We start from the raw sequence: 18892 nt of genomic DNA, 5'->3' as shown, positions 1-18892 counted from the left end.
GCATGTGTTGTTGCTTCTTCTTACATACACTGCCTTTAAATAATAAGTGAGGTGATAATGATGTCATCAAAGACTCTCTGGAAGAGAGAATGTTATGTTAGTTCTGTTGTACTGAAGGAAGTTGTGCTTTTGATTGTTCATGAATTTCTCAGGCTGTGATTCAGTGGATGTTAACTTGCCCTGTGTTGACTGGAAAATCATCTTAGCCTCTGAATGGAGATCACAGCTAATAAATGAGAGTAGACTATTTCTAAGTGTTCAGGAAATGTAAAAGGATTTAACTTGTCTATTTCTACATCTGAAAACTGAGGTGTGTAGATAGATCTTCCCCCTTTACTATATGTCATGATATTTTTGTCGACAGCTGTAGATTAATCGAATTTGCAGTGCAGTCTCCTGTGATATTCCTTGTCAGATTGTTTTCCTCAGAAGATAATCTACACAGCAGTGTTTCTTTTTCTTTCCATGAACAGTACATGGAGCGTCTGAGCATCTTTTCTGCCTCCCGGATTCGTGAAAATGTTCTTCATGCTTTCCTTCCCCCTTCACAGGGTTTCTACTGTATACAGGCTGGGTCATTTTCCTCTTCAAATGTTCAGGTTGTTTGCTAGGTTTTTAAGCAGGCCATTGTAAGCTACTTGTGCCAAGAATGTTCTTTTTTAGAACAGAAAATCACTGTGGTAAATAATCTATGACAAATATGTAATAGCTTCATTATAATGGGGATTTAAAATTAGTCTGTAAAAATAAAAGATTTGGGGAGATACTGTTTCCCTTTCTTCCCAACTACCATAGGCCTCTTGTGAATCCCACCAGATTAACCCAGTTTGTGGCATAGTTTTTGTGACAAAACTCTTTGTGTTAGAAATGGGCAGGTTTACAGATCAGAATTTTGTTTACAGCTAACTTAACCAAACCTTTTAAAAAGGTTTTTATCTCATATCAGTGTTTTACAAATACTCAATTTCTCAAGACCTCTGGTCATAATTCACAGTATTGTGGCAAAAAAATGCTGTGAGAAGACCCCACTGGGAGGACACAGCTGATGGCTTTTTAAGCTTTTGGGGTAACTCCCTTGCTGTACTCTGTTACAAATAACAGTGGATATGGGAGCTCTTCCCTTTGTGCTTGCCTCTTTAGTTCCTTGTGAAGTGATGTTTAAAAAGATCAGGGGCAAAATTACGGTATTCTTGTCCAGATTTGACCACTCTGTCAGCCAGCTGATAAGGTTTAATTTTGCTTTATGAGTCAGTAGCAGGAGTACAGTGCCTGTTGGGTCAGGAAGGACAGCATTGTGGGTTCATGGCCAGAAGGTTATTATTCCTTCATTCAATACTCCAGATTTCCCTACTTATCTTGCTAAGCTGTTAGTAGGTTTTTTAACTCTTGGCTCCTGTAACAAAAATTTAAAAGTGATCTAATGCTAAGTATTTACTAAAAAAACATATATTTACCCAGTAGCTGAACAATGTAAGGCACAATTTTTGGTAGCTGTTTTATCAAATTTGTCTTTCACAAGACAGACAGGACTCAGGTTTGCTTGTTTGTTGAACCAGTCAAACAAGGAAACTTCTCATATTAATCACTTTGCTTAACTGTTCTTGGTATACCTGAAAATGCCTCATAGTAGCCAAACACCTGGATACACAGTAATCAAACAATTATTAATTAGCAAACCTTGTTGTACACCTTAACAAAGAACCCCAAAAATCAAAAAACCCAACCAACCAAAAAGAAACTATCATCACCCAAAAAAAAAACCCAGACCACAAAAACAGTAGATTTTTTTTATATAGCATGTCTCTTCATGTTTCTGTGCCCGATAATAATTTTGTTTTTCCTGTTTCTTGAGAAATGAGATTGTTTCTTTTTGATTAGATTGTCAGCCTTGACTGTTTACTGTTTTGAATATGTGATTTGGTGCTGTAAAGAAGGAATTTAGTGCCAATCTGTTGGTGTGCAACAAGAAATAAATTAAAGCTATTTAATCACCCTTGGCTACGAACTTAGACTAGCATGACATGGCCTATTGGTCTTGTTGAAATTGTCCTTAATATTGACCTTTTTCTTTATTCTGTATTGTGGTAGCAGCTCAGAAGCCTAATGAAAAAAATGGGGATCCCCTTGTGAACACTATAGAACTGTTTTATGAGTTACTGACTCAGAGCTCTGGGCAGAGCCCCACTTAGCTCTTCCTGGGGGACCTGAAGCATGATAGCAGAGGGGAGAAAAGGAGGGATATAAACCATCACAGGGAGCAGATGGCTCTTCTCATAACCTTTGGGTGTGTAGAAACAGCCTTAATGATAAGCTGCAGTGATTTCTGGCATACAGAAAGTATAGCGGGTTGGCAAATAGGAAAGCACATCTGAGTTGTTGGATTGGAAGGGAAGCTAAACACAGGTTTGTTTTATATAGGAGGTACAGGGGCTTTCTGGAGAGAGAACAGTGATAGGGGCTCTTATATTTGGGTACTGGGCTGCTTGGAGATTGGTGGTTTGTGTCTGCTGGAAACAGTGGGAGGTGGTGGGAGGACACTTGTAGAGGAATAGGAACTAGTGAAAAATGCTTGAGAACCACTGGCTTGAAAAGATGTAATAAAAATTGAGCAAACACAGAAGTTCACATCTTGCTGGTTGCTTAGTCATTGTCAGTTGGAACTGCTTTGCACTAGACTCACAGTGAGAGGTTGCAAGAAAGAATTTAAGGGCAAGACTGTCAGAAGTGTTTTTTATTTTGTTTCTTTGTTTAGAATGTTCTGGTTTTCCCCACACTAAAAAAGCATGTATATGACTTGAGGGCAGGTGGAAAAAGGTAATGTTTGTCCACTTCAGTGTTGAAAATAGGATTGTTTGGCCTTCTTAGTTTAGTCTTGCAATTTATAAGGCTCTCTTAATAAATAAATAAGCAATGAAAAGTGCTATATACAGTAACATCAAAGGGATGAGTCAGTCTGTGCTGTGTAGCTTGAAATAGTGGATCAAAACCTTTGTAGTGAAAATGAACGAGACAGTGAGGCTACAGTAGACATCAGCTATAAAGTGCAACGTGGTGAGAGGGAAAATACTCTTCCATATTTTGAAAAACTTTTCTGTGATTGAAGTAACTTTTTAAAAAAGTTTCAAAAATAAATAACAAAACAAGGCTATTGTATCCTAACAAATGGGAAGAAAAAATTACTTGTCTTTAAAAATATGTGGAAGGATCAACAATAGAGTGTTTAAGAAAAATGTTTCATATCTCTTAAATGTAAATTTCAAAGTTTTGCTTTTACTGTATTTTTTTATTTATTTATTACAGAAAATATAAGTATAAATGCATACTTCATATGTATTTATTCTTGGAGGCAAATTATTAGCAATAGAGATAAGTAAAATTACTGACAAAAATGCCCTACGGGGCATCATCTATTTGAATTTCTGTAAGGCCTTTGACATGATTCCCTACAATGTCTGTCTCTCTAAATTGGAGAGATACGAATTTGGTGAGCAGGTTCTTGGGTGGATGAGGTATTGGTGAATGATCACATCCAGAGGGTAGTGGTCAACAGCTCAGTGTCCCAGTGACCACGGGTGACAAGTGTCTGTGTTCTAATGGGACCATACATACTCAGGGGTCCCATACTGGGAGCGGTTCTATATAAACAATGGGATCGAGTGCACCTTCAGCAAGTCTGCAGACATCACCAAGCTGAGTGGTGCTTCACACCTGAAGGACAGGATACTTTATGGATGGACCTGGACAAGCTCAAGGAGTGGACGCATGGGAATCTCATGAAGCTCCACAGGGTCTAGTGCAAGGTGCACCTGTGTTGGCGTAACACCCTTTATCAATGCTAGCTGCAGGATGAAGGGATTGAGAGCAGCCCTGCTGGATCTGAGAAGAACTTGGCATTGATGGATGAGAGGCTGGACATGACCAGGCAACATGCACTCGCAGCCCAGACGGCAAATTGTTTCCTAGGCTGCATCCAAACCAGCATGGCCAGCAGGACAAGGGAGGGGATTCTGTGCCTCTGTCATGCTCTCTCATGAGACCCCCATCTGGAACACTGCATCCAGCTCTGGGGACCCCAGCACAGAGAGGACATTTGACCTGTTGGAGTGGACTGAGAGGAGGATCATGATGAAGATCGGAAGACTGGAGCACCTCTCCATGAGGAAAGGCTGAAGAGCTGTAGTTGTTCAGCCTGGAGAAGAGAAGGCTTCAGGGAAACCTTGCTGCTGCCTTGCAGCTTCAAGGATGTCTGTAAGAAAGATGGAGACAAACTTTTTAGCAGGGCCTGTTGCCATACAAAAAACATAATAGTTTTAAACTAAAAAAGAGAGCAGGTTTAGATTAGATAGAAGGAAGAAGACTTTTTACTATAAATGTGTTAAAACATTTGAACAGGTTGCCCAGAGGGGTGATAGATGCCCCATTCTTGAAAACATTTAAATTCAGGTAGTGTGGGGCTTTGAGCAACTGGATCTAGTTGAAGATGTCTCTGCTCATTGCAAGGGGATCGGCATAGATGACCTTTAAAAGTCCTTTCAAATGCAAACTATTCAATGAAATTAAATAGCGTGCTGTTAATTTGAGCAAGGACATCTTCATGCTGCTACTGTCTGACTGGACATTACATTTATAAAGCACAGAATCATAGAATGTTGAGGGGTTGGAATAGACCTTAAAGATCATCCAGTCCCAGCCCTCCTTGCTGTGGGCAGGGTCACCAACCATTAGACCAGGTTACTCAAAGCCTTACTCAAGCTGGCTTTGAACACCTCCAGGGTAAATAGTATTCATAATGAGGTTATTTTTTAGATGAGGTATTTGAGGCTTTTATCTGTTAATATTAGAGAAAGTGTAGTGTGAGGGAGATTACTTTTGATTCCTGCTTTTCTGTTGCTATGTTCTGCTGTCTGAGGGCATGAGCTATAACTCTCTCAAAATGAACCATATATATTCTCCTCTGTCTTTTGAGTGATTATCCCAGTGGAAGTAAAATTGAAGCCTTGAAACTGATTGAGAAATGTCTGTTCATAAAAGTGCTTGATTTCTTTCTTCTGGATTAATCTTTGAATATATCTTGACACATCTGAACTTTTTACTTAAAGGAATGAATATTGCTTCCTTCCATTTATTTATATTTTAGACGGCAAATACATTAACTTTCCATGATCATTGAGTAGCTGTCATCCATCATCTGCAAAATGAGTGATACCCTCTCAATATAAATACAAAAGTTGCATTCCTCATAGGAACATCTTGATATCTCCTTTACAGTATTTCCTCCCTCAGATGTTTATAAGTGAAGTCAGGTCCCAAGGCATAGAGAGATTTTGCTTTTAAAGATGTCCAAACTGTTTGAAAATCTCTCTTGCCTTTGGAGACCTGAGTGAGACAATTAAATATTTGTGGCTTTGAAGAAATAAAAGGAAAAACCCAGAGTTCTTTTCCCTAGCTGCCTCACTCAGAACAGGGGCTTGAGAACAAATTGAGTATTGCATGATTCAAAAAGAAATTAGATTCTGATGTGGAAGTAGATGTCTGAGTGAAGGACTCTGCCATTCAGTTCCCAGAATATGTTATGAACATGCCACAGGGGACCTGAAACAGTCTCTTCCAATCTGATGTATGCTGTGTACCATGAAATTATCTGTCTTCTATTGAATGTAAAACCTAGTGTAGATAAGTACTGTGAAACACCGTAAGAGGTTGCCTAGAGAGGTTGTGGATGCCCTATCCCTGGAGGTATTCAAATTCAGGTAGGACAGGGCTTTGAGCACCTGGTATAGTGGAATGTCACCCTATCCATGACAGGATGGTTGAAGCTAGATGGCTTTTAAGATCCAACCCAAATCATTCTGTGATTCCATGAAAATCTAGGGGTTAAAAAGTCATGATCTTTCTTTGGGTAGAAGTTTATATGTGTACTGTAATAAAATGTGGCATCATTCTTTGGGTTAGAAAGCCTGTCCTGTTCTTATGAGCCTCCTGATTCATTTCCTGAGCTTTCTCAGCACTGCTCCATTTCTAGAAAAGTTGTCCTGCAAAAAATGACAAGACAGAATGGAATTTATGGAGATGAACATTTATATCTTTACCTGATAATTTTGACTGTTAGGGCACATGAAAAAAGCCAAATGCAAGTGTTTGCCTTTTGGAAACCCTTTTTCCCAGTGTCAGATAACCCTACTGTTAAACCCTGTCTCTCCAGTAGGCACAGACAATAGGTTATTTGCCATTGTTTGGCAAAATTGTTTGGCCTGTGCATGAAACATGAAACATGAAATAATGGAAGTATCTAGAACACATACATAGTGACACTCAGCCACGCTGTTCTTTCTGTGTAAAGATGGTTGGTAACAAGACCTTGTGATAACTTGTGCTCTTACCAATTTGTTCAGATTAGCTTTTCCTTCTCCTATAGTTGCCATCATTCAGTTACAGACCTGCTTCATCACCCAGAGCTCTCAGCAGACCATGGAATATTTTACTATGTTCAGAGGCCAGTACAAGATTGATGGTTTATTCTGTGATGCTTACTGAAACAATTTCTCTTTTGATATTCTATGGATCCAAAAACATTGTTTAAAAATTCTGTCTGTACACTGAATGTTGCTTTTGTCTTTTGCAGAAGCCTAGCTCTGTAGATTTATTATTTTCTGTTGAGTGGCATGGCTTTATTGTCCACTGAATTCTACCTGCAGTTCCTATTGTAATGCAGTTATGTGGTGATGAATAACTGATCGGTATAAAACATATAGGCAAAACCATCTGTATCTTCTCAGCAATGTATTTTAATAGAAAGACTGGCAGGGAGAAGGATTAGGGTATAGCAACAGTATACAGGAAACTGTCATGCTTTTCCTGTATATGTCTGTCTCACTGTATCCTTATGTGGATTAAATTGAAGTCTTTAGTGTTTCAGGTGCTAGGAGTAGCCTTAGACTATATAAATGCCACTTCTCAGTGTTTCTTCTCAAAGACACATGTTCTCAGAGGGCTGCTGGTTAAACTTGTAAATTCTTATCAGGATACAGTTCTTCAGTTCTTTTCTCTCCTTTTTGAAAAGAATGGGCAGAATGTCCATCCTTCATTTTGTTTTTCAAGTACTTTCTGAAGCCATAACTTACAGATATACTGTTCTTTTTGTTACTGAGAGGCAAGGCCAGAGTGCTTGACGTGGGGGTAGTGCCATGCTAGTGAACTGTATGGGCCTGTCCCTTCCTTGTCTTGCCACGGGCATGACCTGGAAAAAAATGGTGTCTGTCCCCATCACTTTTCAACCATATTAGTGCCCAATGGACTGCTTGTGTTTGTCATCAGGTTATTTCTAGCCCGAAGGAGAAGGCTAAGCAGGAGGATCTGAAGCAATTCTAGAATACCCCTTTCAGTCACAGCCACAACTAGGCTACCTGCAGCCATCCATAAAGAAGCATCCTCTTATGGCTGATAGCTGTGTCATTGCAAAGGATTTCTTCCTCTCACTGGAGAACTGCAGCACATACCCTGTGCTGCAATGATGTGTCTGATGTAAGGGCTGCCTGTAGTTGCCTCGTTACCACCTCTGATCCTGGATTAGATGTTGGCGTATTTAACCACTTCAGTAAGACAGTGGTTTAGAGGTAATTCATCTGCAATATTTGTCTTCTAAGGATTACATAAAAGCCACTTTAATAAGATGGATGCTGTTGTTTTTGTATAATAACAACTAAGTGTGCCCCTAAGAACATCAACAGCTAAGTGTGCCCTAACTAAGAACATCGACCCTCTCACTTTTTTGCTAGCTGCTCACTTAGGAGTGGATGAATGAGTTGCAAGGAAGCAATGTAAATCCCTACTATCATGTTACTGTCCTTACATCCAAGTATATTGTCCTATATCCAAGTTCTGTTGCACTTATGGAGACTACAACTATTGTGCGCATTTACCATTAAAAAAAGTGATTTTTCAACAGTCTGGTGATTTCTTTTTATGAAATGTACTTCATTTACTTGTACTTCATACTTGTACTTCAGTATGTTGGTTTCATTCTGTCAGATACCAGTATTGCTATGGTGTAAAGTTTTTATTTCTTAAAATGCCTGTGATTTGGAATCCTGAAATGGTTTCACTGGTGTTTATCAGGGTTCAGTATAGGCTGGATTTGCTTTGCTTTTACTGGGCATCAAAGCAGGTTTTCTCTGTGGAACTCACAGCAGCTGGAGTGACTAGTAGGATTTTTCTTCAGCGTGAAATCTCTTGAGAAGGGCAAAAGTTTGGATCTCAGGAAAAATCAAAAGTTAAGGGGCAGTGTATTCACTCAAGATCCCAAGTTCACTTTGCATGTCTACATACAAAGTACGTATGTCTGAGTTCACTTTGATTGTCTGGAAAGTTCATATTACAGCAGTACAAAAAATAGAATTTAATCACTTTGCATGAAGAGACAGGGAAGTTTTCTTTAAAGCAAGATGGCAATTAAGAGATACAAACTTTATGAATGTACCAGGCCTGACAGTACTCTGCTATTACATCTAATGGGTTTAAGTAACCTTAGTCATCTCACTGCTTCCTCAATTATTCTTTTCTTTTTTCAAATTTACAGTAATTACAGCTCGAGTATGAGCTGCTTGCATTATTCTGCTCAGCATTTAATATTATAAAATAAGCTGAAATGCTTTTTTATTGATACAAACATTGCGTTATAGACTTTCACAAACAGATTTATGGACAGTTTGTTTGTTTATACTTAAAAGCGAAGACCAACCTGTAGCATTAGGAGAGGGGCAGACAGGGCACTAGATGTTATTTTAAGATGTAAGAGCTTTAGTTTCACTTATCAATAAGGATTCTCATTTTCCAGCATAGCTAATGTATGATGCTTGCAATAGTAAGTTTTGATGATAGGTTGTGTTGTATAACAAGTATATCACGTATCTTACGCAGCTACACTTCTGCTTTTTCTTTCTACTAGCTGCTCAACCTATTGCAAAACAGGAAAATGTGGATAAAAAGCTGTAGAGTCTTAAAATTTCATCTTCAGGTTGAGTCAATACTACCCACTCTGTACCATAGTCTGAAACTGAGGCAGTTAATTTTTGAGACAAGTCCACTTTTTTACTGAGTGTGATATTCTAGGAGTTTGATAGGCAAAATGCAATTCATTCTTCAGAAACACAGATGTTTTTGCTAACTGTAGTTGTCCTTTGGTGGTGATAAATTTCTGCAGAACAGCATTTCAGGAATGTCGTTTCTGAGTTGAAAGGGAAGTTCCTCATGATGAAGTTTATTGTATTCATTCCAATGGCATCATTTCATATTCTGCAGGAAGTTCTGGGCTTTTAAGGAGAATACAAAGTTTTCCACTTAAATTTTTTTGCAGGAACTAACATTTCTTTAAACATTTCCCAAATGAACATTTTCCAAACATTTCTTTATAATTAAAATTCCTCTATAATTAAATATATATATCTTATTTCTTTATAATTAAATAGTAATATTAGAAAAAGTGTTTAAAATAGAACTGCACTTGAAACCTTAGTGCAGTCTTTCAACTCAGCTGCAGCCCTTCATTCTAAGTTTGTAGAAGGGAGCACTTGTGAGAACCTTATGTGCTCAGTGGTGTTGGCTTCAGAGCAGCCACTGTGGTAAAAAGCATTTCTGTGGTAAGCATCTGAGCTCTCCAGATGCCCCTTAGGAAAGCTGATGGAAAACGAGCCATAATTCTGTCTATATTTTGCTAGAAATTCCTCCAAACCAGTCATGTTAATGTGTCTGTGAACTGGCATTTTTCCACTGCAGCCTATTGATCAGGAGCATTCTTTGGAAGTTCTTAATACCTGGTTCACATTCTGGCCTTTCCATAGCTGTGCTTGTGGTCACTGCCATTGTGCAAGAGCGAGCCTCCAGCAATTGCCAGGAAGGCTTTGCCCTCAGGCGTTGAAAGGTTTTGTTTGAGGAATTGACATCTATATTTGATCTTGCAGGAATTCTTCAATGGGTGAAGCTGATAGATAACTTTGAGGCTGAGTACGAGTATGTCACCAATGAAGGAACAGTGTTCACTTTCAAGACAAACCGCCATTCTCCAAATTATCGGTTAATCAACATTGACTTCAGTGATCCAGAGGAATCCAAATGGAAAGTTCTCGTCCCTGAACATGAAAAAGATGTTCTAGGTAAGAGTTCATGTCAAGTTAAAGACATCAGGTTCTGCTTTTTCCAAATTAATTCAGTAATTAGTCTGTTGAATGATCTTTTACAGACCTTCTTGCTTTTTCCATGTGTTTAAACTTTGTTTAGGATTTGCAGTTAAAAGACTTGCTGAGATAGAAACAATTCAGAATATCGTTCTGTCATCAACGTCTTATGTGGCCCTAGTGAAGTTGCTTCATCTGTCCTTGTTTTAAATCTGTGTTGGTAGGAAATGAGGGAAACATATTTTTCTGTTTCATGTCAGTGAAATAAATGTTTACTAGACAGGGATTACAACAAGAGGGACTTTGTAAGGAGAAAGAGGTAAAGAGCAAACCTGGTTGTACTGCAGCATGCTTTGAATAGAATTGGTCGGAATTTGAGACAGGATTTCTTTTGTTCCTGGAGTAAGGGGAGTAAACAATACTTGAAAAAAAAAGCCTTAGGAAAGTGTAAGAACATGGATAAGTCTTTAGTTTTGACATAATTAAAATAAAGGTATATTGTTTTAATCCCATCATTTTGCAGAAAGTTCTATGGAAGCTTAGAATTAGTTTCAGATAATACAGAAGAACCTCCTCTGAGCTGTTTTTTGACAGATGCCTTGTGTACATTTATGTAGTTTGCTCTCCATACAGTACAAGGTACAATTACGATTTATCTAAGATAATTAGTTATTCAAAAATACTCTGACATTTTTATTAATCAATTTTTATATGAATTTCTTCATGTTTGCTACTTTTCCAGTGAAGAGCTGCTTAGTAGAATGAGTCAAATTCTCTTTGTGTATATTATTTGATACGTGCATATACAGTAACTTCTGTCCTCACTGAGACAAACCTATTGTACTATTTCAAAATCATCATTTTGTCACTTAAAAAAAATCTTTATTTCTGTCTGCAGTTCACAGTGTGTCCTGTGTGATTTCTGCCACAGCCTAGATGTCCCCAGTGTGGCATAAATGTTGATTCTGAATATATCCAGAATTGTAGTCATGTTGGAAGTGACTGGGGTCTAGAATATTTAGAGAATTTTAGTGAATGGAAATGTAGCAAATTAGAGCTTGGTGAAGCACAAATATTTTCTTAAGATTGGGTACTAGTTGAATCAGAAGCAACCTGCATCTTAAATTAAATATGTTTCAAGTCCTAAGCAGAAAATTAATAACAGATGTAAGTGCAGAAATGCTTCCAAGCCTTAATTTTGGCCGTGTGCAAATTCACTGATGGTGTGTTAAGCTATACTTAAATTATGAGGATCAGCAGTTTATAAAGTGGGACCAAATCGGACTGGGATGTGGTGACTGTATAAACAGAATGGAACAGAAATGTTTTACTGACATGAAATGCGGTTACCATGTGTGAATTTACCTGGAAAGTGGTCTAGGCAGCCAAAGGATCTTTGACCAGTGGCTCTATAAGCACTGATTATCTATTCTTTTCCAGTCAGATAAATACCAGATCTTCTCTTCCCTACACTGTGGTATTTAGCTCAAATCCATTTTGGTTTCATTCTAAAGGCAAAGTCGTGATGAGTTCATGTTCATGCACAAAGGAAAATTTAATGCATGCAACATTCATTTAATGGCTTATTCATGACAGCCTTGACAGTAACAAGAACTTAACAAGAACTGCACTAAAAAATTTGAAACCTCAGATGAATGGGTTTGCTGAGGACACTGGCCTTTAGACTGTAAACCCATTAAACACTTGAAAGCAAACATAATCTGTAATATACAACCATCAGGGTGACTTTCAGGAATATGTTGTGTGTCATTAATCTTTCATTGTAGTTGAATGTGAAGCTAGAACAGGTAATCATATGTCTACTTCTCTCTTTAGCTTTTTGGAGTAGTATGTAAAGAAATTGGGTTGAACTAATAAAGGAAAGAGTCTTCATAAGAGGATGAGATTTAAGTAGATCTTAATAAATCTATAGTAGATCTTACAGTAAAGTAAATTTAAATTCTTCAGTTGCTTCTTTGTTACAGACACTTGCAGATTAGTGTTGTATACTTTAGCACCAAGATATAGTGGTTTCATCACGCTCACAAAGTTGTAGTCCTGAATAAATAAAAAAACCTCACTCCTTCACTTGATGTAGCCAGCAAGCAAGCCAATCTCCATGCCAGGATTTTTTAATCATTCCAAGCTTTGTTAAGGAAGACATAATTACAGCAATGACAGTTAATAATTCATTGTTGAAAACCTTGGAGTCAAGTGAATTTGATTCGGGTGATAAAGAAATGACAGTGTAATGAAGCTCCTTCTGCAAAAGCTAAGACAGCAGTGATTCAGAGGGTAAATGGGTATTGCTGCTTTTTACTTACGTGTGGGAGTGACTTTAACAAGATGTAATTTAGCTGTATTAGTATTTCTTCACAAGCATTATAGTTAGTGATACTCCAGGTCACAAATGTGTTTTATTGGGATATATGGATCCTACTCTGATATGACCTGCCTGGAAGACATAGCCTGTTCATTTCTCTGTCTTAACTTAGATTCGATTTCATAAAAGCTGCACTTACAGAAATAGATTTATTTACAAATAATGAATTCAGGATTGAGAATTAAGAATCTCTACCAGTGTCTATCACTGGCATAAAGAGATGTTCCACAAAGTATCATTGTATTCTTAGAAAGATGCTGCAGCTAATATAGTCTAATCAAGAAGCAAACACACATGCTTACATGATGTGTGAATGTCATTTGGTTTCCTCAATATATTTCTAAGATAGACTTTTCTTTTGGATTTGACCCTTTCTTTTCCAAGAACTGTTTATAAATGAGATAATTTGGGAAATACAGGGAAAAATCAAGCATATTCCTGCAGTGAGGTTGTACATCCACTTCATTTTACAACTGTCAGCAGGGATTTTACACAGAGATGAGGTAAATTTAGAGCTCTACTCTGTGAGCTGAGGGGAAGAAATAAATGACAGCTGTTTTAAAAGGAAATTGAAGAGGGTGCCTCAGAGCATATTGTAGTGCAATGAGACTGATTTCCTTCTCTTTAGAGTTTGTTTATAAAGTGTTAGTTTTAGTTTTCAGGGAGTTGTGAATAAAACCACAGGAGATTGAATCTGACATTGAACTTGTGCTTTAAATGACCACGTAGCTGCAAGAAGCATGCTGAATTGAAAGGCAGCTACGAAACCATAACTGCTGACTGACCATAGCAGGCCTGCAGCCCTAGTTCTAAGGCACAGGATAAACCTGCTCTGTTTAGAAGGTTAAGTTATTCATTTTGAGAACTGTGACACCCCCCCCACCACACCCAAAGTGCTCAGTACAGGTAGTAAGTGTCTGGCCCTTTCCTTGTGGCAGTGAAAAGCAGAATAGATTTCCTGAATCAGGAGGTCTAAGGAGTAGGACATATTCCTGAATATGTTGTAGATGGGGAGAGGATCTTGAGCAGTTCCTTGAATCTCAGTTGGCCATTTAACAAGCAGAGGCAAAGCTAGCAGTGCTCCCTGTACCTTGTACACATCTGCACACCTAAACTCAGTGCATGTAAAATCATTCCCTTCCCTCAGCTACAATTCCCTAGTGGAAAATAGTATTTTTCTTTATACCTTTAACCTGCTAACTAATTCATAAATGCTGAGGAGATGAGGAAGTGAGCTGAAATTTGTGTTTAGGCACTGTAGGGAAGCCAAGAGGAAAAAGTCTGGAAGGAGCACCAAATTCTTGAATTGTTGAAGTTGGTTGAAGCTTTCCCATAATCTTAACATGGCAGGCTGCCACTGAGGATGGGGTCTCAGTGAGAAGATACATGCTTTATATTGTGAGGGCTTGTCATCATTTACTTTGATGTTTCAGAATTATTCATGTTTTATTCTGTAAATTGCTCCTGCTTTACCTGCAAGTCTACTCGTAAGTAGCCTTGAGTGATGGTTACAGGTCATTCTAGTTGAGATCAGCATTGGTTCCTGTTAATCTGCAGAGACACTGAAGTTTATGGTCACTGTCTGTGATGACCAAAGAAACCACCATGACCTTCCAGGTCTGTCTTGCAGCTACAGCTTTGGCCGTCCATTGAAATACATTAATTCATCTCACTCAACAATACATGCCTTGAGTGGACCCATAAGCACAGCATACATCAGCTCAGCAATTCCTGCTGAAACTCTATGGCTGCTTGGCTCTTCTAGCACGGTGTGTTCTCCATCAGCATTTCGGCCTGCATCTGTCAAAGCATGTTTGGACATTCAGACAACTTAACATGCTGTAGTTACTGCTGCAGAAAGGAAAGGTCAAAACTCTTAAGTCATTAAGGTTCGTGGCACAGATGCTTCGTGTGATGATTCAACCCTTTTTTTTCTTGAAACTATTTCAAAAGTTGTTCACAGCAACATTGCAGGTGCCAGTTAATGGCTTTGTGACTAATGACAGCTGTCAAAATACAAAATAAGAGTTTTTGGAAAGTAGCAGTATATGAATTTCTGAAAGGTTGAACTAGAAGTTCCAGACACAGTTGAGCTCAGTTTTCTAGGCCTTGTTACGAAGTGTATCTCCTCTAGCCCAGATTTAGCTATTGAAGAATTGTGTGTAACCTACTGTAGTCACCAGAGTGGTCACTGTACTCTTCAGAGAGAGCTGGCCGGTACCAAGGATAATTCTTCGCACCTGCTTTCAGTACTTAGGACTGTCTACAAGTGTGTTCATCTCTCTGATGCCTGAAGCAAGATGCTCAGAAGAAGGTTGGAGAAGTCAACCACTTAGTGTTTATTGTGTAGTAGTATAAATCCTTGCCTGATGGATGTTGGAAGTAGGTGGGTAGATAAATTAGATGTAATCAGGAGAGTAACTGCTCTGTTCCTTGGTATTCACTGAAAATAAATTGACCTATACACTGGAGAGGTTTCAGATAGTTAGCTTTTTAAAAAACACTGCTTGTGTGAGCAAATTGCTCGGCAAGCAATTCACAGTATCCCAGAACGGGATATATAACCAAAATAAATGGTTCACTTGCACTCTAAAGGTGCTTATTTCTTCTCATTTGTCTATGAAGGATGCCTGCAGCAGTGGTGTCAGGCTTAGACAGGAGATTTGAAATCACTGTCTTAAAAGTTTTCCTTTTCCTTAAAAGGAAATACAGAGGCATGCAGGATGCATCCTGCAATGCACGAGCAAAACCAAAAGGTTAGTTGCTAATGCAACACGCCAACAGTATCTGTGGTTCTCAGTGCTGAGCATGGGAATAACAGAGACCCAACTTAAAGCTTGCAGTCAAAAAATAGCTCTTGTTAATAATTCATCATTGTTTTAGCTTGCTGTGTATAGAAGGGTTGGTTCTTAGTGTTTTCTTTCTCTTCTGTCTTTCAAGTCTGCTTCAATGTTTTGCTCTATTTTGATTTTTGCATTTTTTTGTAGCTGCCATTACTGTAAGTTTTGGAGGCAGTTAGCAATGCACCAAAACCAGTTGTAATACAGGTACTGTACACAGAGCTGTGTTCCTAAATCTCATGGAATGTTTTAAAAGCATCTTGCATTGTCTTCTCATCTGTTATCTTCATCTGAGAGCATCTAATTTGTAAACCAGAGAGGTGATGGAGAGTTGATATTGCTGCTTTCTAGGCAAGTTCTGTAGTAGAAGAAATCCTCATATAAGCCAGCAGCCTTACTCCTGAGCAACTGAATCTTTTTAATAAGAAGAGTAATACCTCTTCATAAATATATGTCAAAGTAATAATATACATCAGCTCTTAATGAAAAAAACCATTTAACTGAACTGTTTAATCAAATAATTAGTGAGGAATTAAAGCAGCACCACAATGTCATTTTAAAATAAAAATACTTTTTTTACGTTTTTTTCTTTCATTTTTTTTTTTTTTGTTGAGGCAAAGCTATATATTATATACATTTAAAGTTTGTCTGCGAGTGTTTATAATCCATTTTGTGAATTTTTTCAAGAAATTTTGAGAGTAAAACTGGACATTTTAATTATAAATGTTGCTGAGAATGCCAGTGGAATTAATGGGATCTCATATTGCAGAGGCAATAATTCTGCATGCAAAAGAGGTCTGATACTGTTGGGATGCTAACTTTTTAATTCACATTTTGTGTTAATAAACTGTGTAAAAATGTTGGAAAATTTGTGCAGCAACAATGTAAAAAATATTTTTAATTACTACATATTCTCATTGTGTATACAGCCAAGAATGATTCTGTATTTCAAAATATGTAATTGAATAGAACTATTGACTTACGTTTATTATGTTCTCCAGCCTCACTTAAGAAATTTTAGCCACCCTAGAACTAAAATTACACATCAATTACTAATTTATAAACAGTGTTATGCTGTACCTTACTATTTCAGGCCATGGCTGAAATTTCAGTTAGTGTTCTCTGGGGCGTTGGTTAGAAAATTCCCAAATTTAGCCTAGCTCATGAGGAAATTGGAAAGTTTGAGGGTAAAAAAATATGAATGGTAGTGTTTGGGAAAAGGGAAGTAGTAAGAGCTTTCTTTAGGTGTCTATGAAACATGACTTCATATGTCTAGAAAGACAAGTATTACATTTCACTGGTCCTTTGGAAACAAGCTAAAGGATTTGAAGGTCTTTGAGCTCTAGGGGTCATGACAGACCTGAACTCTCTATGAAAGCATATAGGATACTTTCAGAATAGCTACTTTTCACCTTCAATTACTAAACTAAAACTCAGAACTTTTATTCTGCAACCTGAATATGTAAAAGTGTGTTTATAAGTCTATTTTCTTTACAAATCGGTGAATTCAAATTATTTGGTTTTATTGGACTTTGAGGAAACTGGAAAGAGCTGTTTAGGTGTGAATAACATAAAGCAGTGTAAAACTGAAATCCTGTCAATTTTTGTATGCTTATGTTCTGATATTTTTTCCTCCAATGTTGTCACAATAAATTCTCCATCTCACAATGCTACTTCAGCATTACAGTGTACCCCTGTCAGTTCTACATCAGATTTCTCGCACATTTGGTTCCATCTCCTCGTTCTTTGCTTCCAACAGATAAAAAAAAGGCCATTGTCCCACACTGGTATTTTGCCCATGATTTAGATTTCCAGTCTGAGTTGTCAGAGAAGAGGTTGTGTATATGTAGTTGGAAGAGAATAAGAATCACCTCCTTACCTAGTCTTACAAGCGATTAAAAATTTTTTGTCCCACAATACCTCTTTCAGGATACTTTCTTTAATTTTTATCATTGTTTATATTTTGTCTTGCTTGTATTCAATTTGTGAATTAATGAGGATTTAAAATACTTTTGTTGCAAAGTTATTTCTTAAACGACAGAAATACTGAGCAAGATTAAGACGTTTTAATCTCTCTCCTGTCTGTATGAGTAAATAAATAGACTTGTCACTAGAGATCTAAAGCCAGTGGCACAGGAGACAGGAGAGTCTGTTACATGATATATAGTGGGCGAACTGGAGCTCCAAAGAGTTTCTACACTTTACAGCCTATAGAGATGGAGATTGAAGTGAAATAAGTCAGTTGAACCACAGAGATGCTTAGAAATTGCCAGCCCAGATATTTTAATTTGTTTAAATTTTCTAAAGTCCAATTGAAAAATTAGCATGCCATGAAATAAAGGTTCACATATGTCTAGTACTTATTCCAAGGAACAAACTCAAGATGGGAGAAGTTCTGTGGAGCAGAAGCTTTCATTCCTGCACAGCTGCACAGACAAGGTGGGACTAGAACTAGGGCTGCCATGAGGAACATAAAGGCAATGAACCTCTGCAGAGGGATTTGTTCCTGGATCCTTTTGCCTGGAATGAGTTCACTGTGCTGCATCCTACTTCTATTATCTTACAGTCTCAAGAGTGCTTTTTAGCAACATTAGCATCTTGAATAAGCATGTGGGGCTTTTTCTAATGACATGATGAGAACATCACCCCAGAATAGCCCCTCTCTTGCACCCAGTAGGGCTTGCTTACAAGAATAGTCTCCCGGTCACTTCAGCAGTAGAACCAAAACAAATAGTAACATCTAGGTTCTATACCTCAATGTGCAATACTGGATGACATCTTTTTTCCTTATGAGTTTAGTTTGGGTATAAATCATAATGTTTTTTTTTATTTTCCTGACTTTCCATAAGTATTGCTGGCAAAGATAAATGTTTTGCTTGGGTTATGCATTGAAATATGTGATATTTAAGAGCAGTATTGATCTATAAATATCCCAAATGCATAAGCATATTGATTAAGCAATTCTTTATTCTTATGTCTGCATAAATTAACTTTAAGCAGCATGGTTAATGCATTTCCAGAGAATGTCAGACTTTATTTTGGGTTCATTTACAAAGATTTTAGAGTTAAAGGCAGTGTGTGTCAGAAATTTTGCTGCATGCATTTAGGTATGCTAAAGAATTTCAGGAGCAGAGTATGTCTGATTGTTTTCTTTCTTACATTTTTTAATTGTATTTTCCATGGCATTGTTTTTCATTTCCATGCTGTGCAGAATGGGTTGCTTGTGTGAGGTCCAATTTCCTGGTTTTGTGCTACCTGCATGATGTGAAGAATATCCTGCAGCTTCATGACCTAGCCACTGGTGCACATCTCAAGACTTTTCCCCTAGAAGTTGGTAGTATTGTGGGATATAGTGGCCAAAAGAAGGATACTGAAATATTCTACCAGTTTACTTCCTTTTTATCTCCAGGTAAGATATTTTTGTCTCATATTATTGTTCCTTTTCCTTAGAAGCGTCTTTCTAATTTTCTGTAGTTTAGTAGTTATTTGGTATATTTGTA

General features: G+C 37.7%; 1 protein-coding gene across 1 annotated transcript in view; it reads left to right on the top strand.

The window, feature by feature from the left end:
* Positions 1-18892, top strand: part of PREP (prolyl endopeptidase) — an 84383-nt gene that overhangs the window by 27133 nt on the left and 38358 nt on the right. Inside the window, exons 8-9 of the mRNA XM_086876682.1 lie at positions 9957-10148; positions 18604-18801. Of these exons, the coding sequence (XP_086732808.1) occupies positions 9957-10148; positions 18604-18801 (390 nt within the window). The remainder of the gene's footprint in view (positions 1-9956; positions 10149-18603; positions 18802-18892) is intronic.

The sequence above is a fragment of the Cyanistes caeruleus genome, chromosome 2 (assembly GCF_971803275.1).
Source record: "Cyanistes caeruleus chromosome 2, bCyaCae1.hap1.1, whole genome shotgun sequence".
In the NCBI taxonomy this organism is placed as follows: domain Eukaryota; kingdom Metazoa; phylum Chordata; class Aves; order Passeriformes; family Paridae; genus Cyanistes; species Cyanistes caeruleus.
This window is presented reverse-complemented; position numbering and strand designations above follow the sequence as displayed.